This window comes from Muscardinus avellanarius, assembly GCF_963383645.1.
Source record: "Muscardinus avellanarius genome assembly, chromosome: 18".
Classification (NCBI taxonomy): domain Eukaryota; kingdom Metazoa; phylum Chordata; class Mammalia; order Rodentia; family Gliridae; genus Muscardinus; species Muscardinus avellanarius.
In genome coordinates, this window is record NC_137804.1 from 29952228 (window position 1) to 29962024 (window position 9797).

A 9797-nucleotide genomic window follows, 5' to 3' on the forward strand; every position below is an offset into this window, starting at 1 on the left:
CCATGGGGAGGGCCGCGCTAAGTTGCTGAGGCTGGCTGTGAACCTGCAATTTTATCTGTCTCCCAAGTACTGGGATGACAGTTGTGCACTACTGTTTTTTTATTTCTCTTGGGTAAATACTCCAGAGTGTAGTAGCTGGGTTCATAGGTAATCATGTGTGTAACTTTAAACGAAACACCAACAGTAATGTGTGATGATTCCAAATGCTCTTCATCCTTAGAAGGTCCTCTGCCACTGGGCACAGAGGCACACACCTGTGATCCCAGCTACTCAGGAGGCTAAGGCAGGAGGATTACAGGTTTGAGGCCAGCATGGGCAATTTAATGAGACCCTGTCTCAAAATAAAAAATAAAAGGGTCAGGGGTGTAACTCAGTGGTAGTAGAGCACCTCTGGTTTCAATACCCAGTAACACACACACACACACACGCAGAAATGGTCTCTATCACAGACCTTCAGTTGACTGAAAGAGCCCTACCTATCACCCCATCTGGAGGTGGGCCTAGTTATTTAAAAATATTTTTTTTATTGGTGCATTGTAGTCATACATCTTAATGGGATACAAGATGGTGGAGACATACATGCATACATCACTCAATTATCCCTTACCCAATTCCCACCCATTCCCTTCCCCTCCCTCCTTCTCATGTTGGCTTACTGATTGACTTTGATATGTTTGTTAAAGTACATCATGTGCATTAGATAATTTCCCTCTTCCCCCTCCCATCCCCTCAGGTTGCCTTATTTGCTCATCTATAGAATCTCCTTCTTCATCTAGAGTTCCTCTTATGACTTCTCTCTAGATTTCACATATTAGGAGAGCATCTGATTTATTTTTTATGACTGACTAATCTCACTTAGCATAATGTCCTCCAGTTCCATTCATTTCCCTGTAAATGACATAACAGTGTTCCTCTTTATGGCTGAGTAAAATTCCATTGTGTACATATTCCACAGTTTTGTAATCCATTCATCTGTTTATGGACATCTTGGCTGGTTCCATTCCATAGTTTGGCAATGGTGAATTGTGCAGAACATATATATGCATACATTAGTTTGGTAGTTTGGTTTCCTTTCTTTTGGTTAGATACCCAGAAGTGGTATTACTGAATCATATGGTAGGTTCATTCCCATTCTTCTGAAGATCCTCCATACTGTTTTCCAAAGTAGTTGCACTAATTTGCAATCCCACCAACAATGTTTCAGAGTTCCCACTTCTCCATATCCTCACCAACATTTGTTGTTGTTTGTGTTTGTTTGTTGGTTTGGTGGTACTGGGGGTGGAACCCAGGAGCTTTTCTACCTCCGGGCTATACTCCCAGACCTATTGTATACTTTATTTGGAAACAGGGTCTTACTAAATTGCTGAGAGCCTCACTAAGGAGCTGAGGCTGGATTCGAACCTGTGCGATCCTCCTGTCTCAGCCTCCCAAGTGCTGGGATTACAAGCATGCACCAACATGCCCAGCCTGTTGTTTGTGTTTTGAATGATCGCCATTCTAGTTGGAGTTAGGTAAATTTTCAGGGTAGTTTTGATTTGCATCTCTCTGATTGCTAATGATGTTGAGCATTTTTTTCATGCATTTATTGGCCATTTGAATTTCTTCCTTTGTGAAGTGTCTATTTAATTCACTTGCCCATTTTTTGATTGGGTTATTTGTTTTCTTAGTTCTGAGTTTCTTGAGTTCTCAGTATATTTTAGATATTAGTCCTTTATATGAAGAGTAGTTGGCAAAAATCTTCTTTCATTCTGTTGGCTCTTGGTTGATGTTCTTGTTTCCAGAAGCTCTTCATTTTCATGCAATCCCATGTAAGTTATACCTGGATACTAATGAGAAAAATGGCAGAATGAGAAAAATCATGGAATGGGACAGAGGCGATGGGACTGGCAGGCAGGCAGGCAGGGTGTGAGAGAGGACTCTGGGCTGCAGAGTGATGCTGGCAGGTAGCTATGGAGAGTGACTGGGAGGCCCCTACTCAGATCTCCCTTTATGCTCTTTGCTCCTGTGTAGGCTTGCACTGCCAAGTCCCTTCCAAGACCCTGATGACTACCCTTTTCACAACTCTCCCACCCTATCCTCTCCAGGTGCGTGATAATGGACTTGAGGTCTCTGCTCTCTGCTCCATCCTGGCTTCTGGGCTGCAGGCAGTCAGAGAGGAGCACTGGGCCAATGTAGGGAGATTCAGCATCTTATTTCCAAATACAAGCTGCTCAGCCCAGCTGAGTCTCTTGGAACTGGCTTCTTCAGGGTGAAGCCTGGGTGTCTGATTACTTATTTATTTATTTACTCATTTATTGTACTTCTGGGAACTGAACCCAGACAATTCTACCTCCAAGCTACATCCTTCAGCCCTATTTTATTTTGGAAATAGTCTTGTTAAGTTGTTGAGAGTCTCAAAACTTGCTGAGACTGTCCTGTCTCAGCCTCCTAACTGCTAGGATTACAAGTGTGGACCACCATTACCAGCTCTTATATTTATTTATTTATTTATTTACTTATTTATTATTTTTGTAGTACTGGGGCTGGAACCCAGGGGCATTGTACTTCCAAGCTATACCCCCAGCCCTATTTTTTATTATTTATTTTGAAACAGGGTCTTACCAAGTTGGAAAGAGACTAAGTAGCTGAAGCTGTCTGTGAACCCGGATCTTCCTGTCTCAGCTTTCCAAATGCTGGGATTACAAGTGTGAGCCACCACGCCGGGCACCAGCTTTTACTATATATTTTTTTCCGGTACCGGGTATGGAACCCAGGGGCACTGTACATCCAAGGTACACCCCAAGCCCTATTTTTTTAGTCTTTTTATTTTAAAAACAGAGTCTCACTGAGTTGTGAAGGGCCTTGTTATGTAGCTGAGGCTGTCCTTGAACCGGGACCCTCCAGTCTCAGCTTTCCAAATGCTGGGATTACAAGCATGCACCACCACGCCGGGCTACCAGCTCTTATTTTTAACAGAGTATTCAAAGCAGGCAAGTAGAGGACCACAAGGGATGGGAACTAGATGCTCCACTGAAAGGCATATACAGAATGTATATATTTACATATATGTACACATGTAAACAGTCTTGTGCTACATTACAGTATTTCAGTTTATGAGAACTACATACATGACTGGTGTCATTAGACTATATTGCCTAGTGATGTCATAGCCATCTCAGTTTGTCTAAGTTTACTCTATGATCTTCCCACAGGGACAAAATTCACCTAAAGATGCATTTCTCAGAATTTGTCCCAGTGGTTAAGTCATGGTATGACTTTTTAATGTGTATTTTTTTTTTTTTTTGGCAGTACTGAGGATTGAACCCAGGCACATTCTACCTCTGCGCTATATACCCCCAGCCCTATTTTTTATTCTTAATTATTATTATTATTTTTTTTTGCAGTACTGGGAATGAAATCCAGGGGCATTCTACCTCCAAGCTATACCCCCAGCCCTCGTTTTTATTTTTTATTTTGAGACAGGGTCTCATTGAATTACAAAGGGCCTCACTAAGTAGCTGAAGCTGGCCACAACTGTGATCCTCCTGTCTCAGCCTCCCAAATGCTGAGATTACTAGTGTGTCCCACCATGCCCGACTTGGATTCTTTATTTTGAAACAGAGTTTCATTAAATTGTGGAGGGCCTTACTAAGTAGCTGAGGCTGGCAGTGAACCTGGGATCCTTCTGTCTCAGCCTTCCAAGTACTAGGATTATTACAAGTGTGTGCCACCACACCTAGATAAGAGTTAATTATATAATAGTATATGTATATATACTAATTACCTCATCAAAAACCATACACATTAGGCCAGGTGTGGTGCACACACTTGTAATACCAGTACTTGGAAGGCTGAAACAGGAGGATTGCAGGTTCATGGCCAGCCTCAGCTACTAGTGAGCCCCTCTGAAACTTAATGAGAACTTTTTTCAAAATTAAGAATAAAAGCCAGGCGTGGTAGCTCACGCTTGTAATCCCAGCATTTGGGAGGCTGAGATGGGAGGATCGCGGTTCACAGACAGCCTTAGCTACACTTAGTGAGGCCCTTTGCAACTCAGTGAGACCCTGTTTCAAAATAAAGAATAAAACATAGGGCTGGGGGTGCAGCTCAGAGGTAGAATGCCCTGGGTTCCATCCCCAGGTCATGTTGGCCTGTGGGAGGGACTGAGGAGGTGGGGTGGAGGCACTAGGCCTGTGGGAGGGACTGTAACATACTCATGGAGTGGAGAGAACAAGGCATATAGACAAGTTCAGCTGGCAAGTCAGGTGGGTAGGACATGCCAGTGGGAGAATGGGCCTCTGATCTTAGAGGCCATGGTGGGGTTTTAGACTTCCACAAGGTGTATCAGGAAGTCCAGGGAGGCTCTTTTGGGGAACACCTCCTTGTCACTATCCCCAAGCCAAATTTCCCAGAAGCAGAGTAGTTGAGGAGCTGGAACCTCCCATTTGTGGCCTAGCTGTGTCTCTCACTAGAGTTGACCCAAAAGCTCTTGTTTGCTTTGTCTACAATGAATGCATGACCTATGAGGAATGTTGCAGGAGGTGCACACTCACAACCCAGGCCTCGCAGGCCTGGCACAAGGCAGATGCACAATGGTAGTTTTCAACTGCTTATTGTGGCTCTTTGCTCTTTCAAAGGGGCTATGAAGGTGAACAGTGGGGAAAGGCTGGGGTCAAGAAGAGACCTGGCTTCTATCTGGGAGTTTTATAATATTTAAATAACTTGAAAAACAGCACATCTTAGTTAGGAAAGTGAAATATTACAGAATTAGTTAGGAAAGTGAAATGTTACAGATTTGTTTAAGCTAGTTCCTAGATTAGTATAACTCCATGCCAAATCTTAATGTGTCTTTGGAACCAAAAATATCATTAACAACAATAACTGACATTTACTAAACATTTAATATGTGCTAGGCACTGAGCTTGTGAGGAAGGTATTATACCTATCCCCATTTTATAGACCAACACTGACTATAAAGCCTAGAAAAATAAGTCACTGGCCAATGTCATAGGGCTGCCAACTGTTGAATCTGGAAGGTTCATCCTCAAGGTCACTGCTCTGAACCAATATGATTATCTTGGAATATATGTGGACAAATAAACCACTGTGGATATCAAGTGATATTCTGAAAAGTAACGATCCCATGAGGAGGAATTGAGCCTTGTCAGATGTAAGAACCTATTTCAAAGAAGCTATGTTTATATCCTTATGGTATTTGTTCATGCCAAGATCTATGGGAGGAAAGAGAGAATCCAGAAATATACCAGGAGCTGGGTGTGGTGGCTCACACTTGTGGGAGGCTGAGACTGGAGGACTGCAGTTCGCAAACAGCCTCAGCTACTTAGCAAGGCCCTTTGCAGCTCAGTGAGACCCTGTTTCAGGAAATAAAAAGACTAAAAAATAGGGCTGGGGGTGTAGCTCAGAGGTATAATGCCCCTGGGTTCTATCATCAGTACAAAAACAAACAAAAAATAGAAAAGATACCAACCCAAACCAAAAGCTTAGCATAAAAGTAGGTTTGATGAAACAAATGGTAAGAGAAGAATTATTTAATAAATGATGACTGCATAAGCAGTTAACTACTATTGAGAGGTGGTGAGTTAAATCTACATTTGACTCTACAATAAAGCAAAACAAAATCATCAGATAGTAATCAATAAATTAAATATAAAAAGAAATCGTACAAAACCAGCAGTAAAAATACTTATCAGGTGGAAGAAAACTTACTTTGTCAGTAGTGATGCAATGTAAAAAATCAAAAAGGACTAGCATGACAGATTGAACGTTAGAATAAACAAACGAAGGAACAGGGGGGAAATTTTTGTATCAGTGATAACAAAGGGATAACATCTGTAATGCAGAAAATGCTTTTTTAACGTCAGAAGAGGTGCAAGTCCCCAACAGATAAATGTATATGAACAGATCATTCGCAGAAGGGAGAATAGAGATAGTAAATGCATGGGATTTGAATATTTAGTTACCTAAGAAATGCCGAGTAAGGTAACCTTGAACTATCAATAGATAGAATGTAGAGGAGAAAAGACAGGCACTCAATGCTTGGAAATTTGTATTAAACTCCTTACACTTGTTCTTTGGAGGAGACAGAATAATTGGGGCAGCTCCTTGGGAAAGTCATTTGGCACTCTAGGGCAAAATCATCTGGCCGTTCATAGCCTTCTTCCTGGGAATTTTTCCACTCCCAGGAATGTGTCTGGATTGCAGGACTCAAGGATATATTAGCAAACAACTGCGAATAAATGAAATAGATCATGTTAGGGGACTGAGTGGATAGTAAAAAGGAATATTAATGAAAGTAGCAAAAGAAAACATGTGGTTGCAACTATGTAAATATACGGATCTTTGTGGAAGTTTTGCCAGAAAAAGTTAAATTCCGTAGTAATAACTGGAAACTTTATTTACATTTGTGCCTCCGTCTTTTCAGGGGTGCTTAAAGAAAAATCTGGATTCAAATCCAACCTGCAGCGTGGTTCTGTCAAGTGGGATAACATTTTCCGGGGCGGCGGGATCAGTGACAGGTGGCCGCGCGTCTTGCATTTGGGTCCCGGGGACCTTCTGGCAGCGGGGGCGCCGTCCGTGCCCGGACAGACCAACTTCCAGGGTCTCACCTTCCAGCCCGGCGCCGGGGCTGCGCCCCCTTCCCGGGACTCCGGCGGGCAGGTGTGTCCGGCCGGCACCTGCCTGGCGGCGGGGGAGGGAGGCGCTGGGGACGCTCTGCCCGCCGGCCTCTCGGGCTGCGAGGCTGCCGCGGCGGCCGGGGGGCTCGGGCTCGGGCTCGGCGCTCCCGGTGGCCCTCGAGCGGCCACGCTGACTCTCGGGGCGCCTCCCGCGTGCAGGCGGAGCGCTCGGGGCGCGCGTCGGCCGTCCGCGGAGCGCGGGCACCGGCCGCCCGCCTGGGTCCCGAAAGGCGCGCCCCGCCGCCACGGGCTCCCGCCGCGCCCCCCCGCGAACGCGTGCGGCGCGGCCCTCCCCGCGGAGCGGCCTGCGCGGCGCCGTCGGGGGCCGTCCGGGCCGGGCGCACGGCGAGGGGCGCGGGCGCGGGCGGGGCGCGGGCGCATGCGCCCTGTGCCCGTGCCATATTGGAAGAGTCGGAGCGCCGGGCGCCGCCGCCGCGCGCGGGGAGGGGGCGGGGAGAGCTGCGGCCGCCGGCTCCGCCGAGCCCAGCAGGGAGGCGGCGCGGGCGCGGGCGCGGGCGGCGCGAGCGGCAAAGGCGCCGGCGCGGGCGAGCGGAGAGAGCGAAAGAAAGAAAGAAAGCCGGCGCGTGCGGGCGAGGGCCCGCGAGCGACCGCCGAGCGCGCGCGAAAACTCGCGGCAGGTAAGCGCGGGCGGCTGGGCCTTCCCGCGGCGGCCTGGGGCGGCGGCGGCCGCGCAACTTTGCCCACGGCGGCGCGGGCCTCGGCGGGCGCGGGCCTCGGCGGGCGCGGGGGCGGCGGCGGGCGGGGGCGGCCTCGCGGCGGCGGCGGCGGCCTGAGGAAAGTGGCCCCGGGCCGCGGCGCCGGCGCCCAAGTTCCCGGCGCGCCCGCGCGCCGCCCGCCGAGCCCCGCGGACCCGCCCCCGGGCTCGCCCCGGGCGGGGCGCGAACCCGCAGCGCAGCCGGCGCGCGGCCGCTCGGAACTCGGAGGCCCGGCGCCGCGGGGCGGTCGTGGCCGCCGCAACCGGTGGCGCCGCCGCCGCCGCCGCGCTCGCGGACCTGCCCCGGCCCGGGCGTCGCGCGGCCGCGGCCGTTTCGATTTCTGTTCTCAAGTCCGGTGTCGGCGCCGCGAGGAGGCGGCGGGGAGGACGCGGCCGGGCGCGAGGCCTGCGCCGGCGGAGCAGGAGCGTCTCGGGAAACAAATAAATTCCCGCGGAAAGAACGTACGTCGTGTTAAGTTTTTTCCGAGATGTCAGTTGCTCGCGTGGGCTCCAAAGCCAAGCCGTCAGGCTCAGGCCACCCTCGGGGCTGACCGACCTGAGCCCTCGGGCTGGGGTGGGAAGCCCCGGTCCGAAGACCCGCTTTCTTGGGTGGGCGCTGTTCCCCGCGGGGCACTCAGCCGGGCGCGCATGGCCTCAGGCGATGTTTTGTGAGTCCCACGTAGCGGGAGCCCGGGAGCCATCAAAGAGTTCTGAAAGGAAATAAGGTAGATTTTGTCAACATTTGAGTATGCTTTCTCTTGAGCCACCTCTTAAAGATGCCATGCTTACCGTTATCACATCCAGAGAAAAATGCCAGAGCACGTTAACTGTTAACTTGTCTTGAGAGGAGGGAGGACGATGATCGTATTTACACTTTGGGGCCTATAACTCATTTCGGCGGTGTAAGTTGAATCTTTCTATGCCACAGGTAGATTCAGAGATGAGATTTGTAAGCAGTTAGCAGAAAAGTAGAGACGGGAGTGGCCCAAGATCAGGAAACAGATCTGTGACTGATTGTCATTCACTAGCAATCTTGTCTTGGGTGTTTGACTTTTCCTTTTTTGCAAAATTAGGACAAACAGCTCATCTTTGTGTGTAATCTCAGTTCTAAAATTTGGCGATTTTGAAAAATAGATTTAAAAACAATCAATCTTACATTTTGGAAAGTTCGATATAAACGTGCATATTTATAAAAATGCACTTGGAAATCACCTTGGTGTCCAGGAGAAATTTTTGTAATTATTTGAACATTTAAGAATGTATTTTAATGTGCTTAAGAAATTGTATGTGTTTTTTTTAAATTGAGGTATAACTTCCAGGTAAGATCTTAAGAGTACAGCTCAAATAATTTATGTATGTATGTACCCTAATAACCATATTCAAATCAAGATATAGGACTTTTTTTTTTCTTTTTGGTACTGGGGATTGAGCCCAGGGGATTCTACTTCCAAGCTTATTTCTTATTTTATTTCTTATTTGGAAACAGTCTCACTAGGTTGCTGAGGCTGGTTTTGAACCTGTGATCTTCCTGTCTCAGCCTCCCAAGTTCTGGGATTACAAGCCTGGGCCATGGATTTAGAACATTTTAAGGCCTCTACCAGACCCTCTTTGGGTCCTTCCCTTTCAGTAAATGCCTGCCCCCTCCTTAAGGCAATCACCATTCTGACAGAAGGATTATGCATCAAAACAGGACCCTTTAGAAGGTGAAAGGGGGCAATATTAATTATAACTGGACAGTAGGTGTGTATGTAAACTTGGAGTTAAGGTCATTTTAGCCAGGACTCTGTGCTTTAAAAATGACTGTTGGATAGCTGGGCGTGGTGGTGCACCCTTGTAATTCCAACATTTGGGAGGCTGAGACAGGAGGATCCTGCTTACTGGACAGCCTCAGCTACTTACTGAGGGCTTTTGCAACTTAGTGAGAACCTTTTTCCAAAAAAAAAAAAAAAAAAAAAAAAAAAAAGGTCTGGGGATGTAACTTGGAGGTAGAATGCCCCTGGGTTCCATCCCTAGTACTGCAAGAAACAAAAAGATACAAAAAACCTATTAAGAGCTTTGTGAAGTTGCCCACTGTTTAGTGATACACACTTGTAATCTCAGTACTTGGGAGGCTGAGACAGGAGCATCACAGGTTTCAGCAAGTAGCAGGACTCATCAACATGTTGAGACCCTGTTTCAAAATAAAAATAAAATAGGGCTGGGATGTAGCTTGAGGTAGAGTGCCCCTCAGTTCAATCCTGACTACCACATACACACAAAATTACTATTAGGGTTTTTAAATATCTATAGTAACTTAAAATTTTCTTAGGAGGCTAAGACAGGAAGATCATAGGTTCATGGCCAGCTTGAGCTATGTAGTGAGACACCCCGTTTCAAAATAAAGAATAAAAAACAGGGCTGGGAGTGGA

The 9797-nt window shown here is 47.4% G+C and overlaps 1 protein-coding gene across 1 annotated transcript in view; it reads left to right on the top strand.

Moving 5' to 3' along the window:
* Positions 1 to 433: 433 nt before the first annotated feature.
* Positions 434 to 9797, top strand: part of SFMBT1 (Scm like with four mbt domains 1) — a gene marked incomplete at both ends in the record, with an annotated part of 155568 nt that continues 146204 nt past the window's right edge. Inside the window, 4 exons of the mRNA XM_080715374.1 lie at positions 434 to 494; positions 1782 to 1890; positions 2011 to 2084; positions 6422 to 7312. Of these exons, the coding sequence (XP_080571500.1) occupies positions 434 to 494; positions 1782 to 1890; positions 2011 to 2084; positions 6422 to 7312 (1135 nt within the window). The remainder of the gene's footprint in view (positions 495 to 1781; positions 1891 to 2010; positions 2085 to 6421; positions 7313 to 9797) is intronic.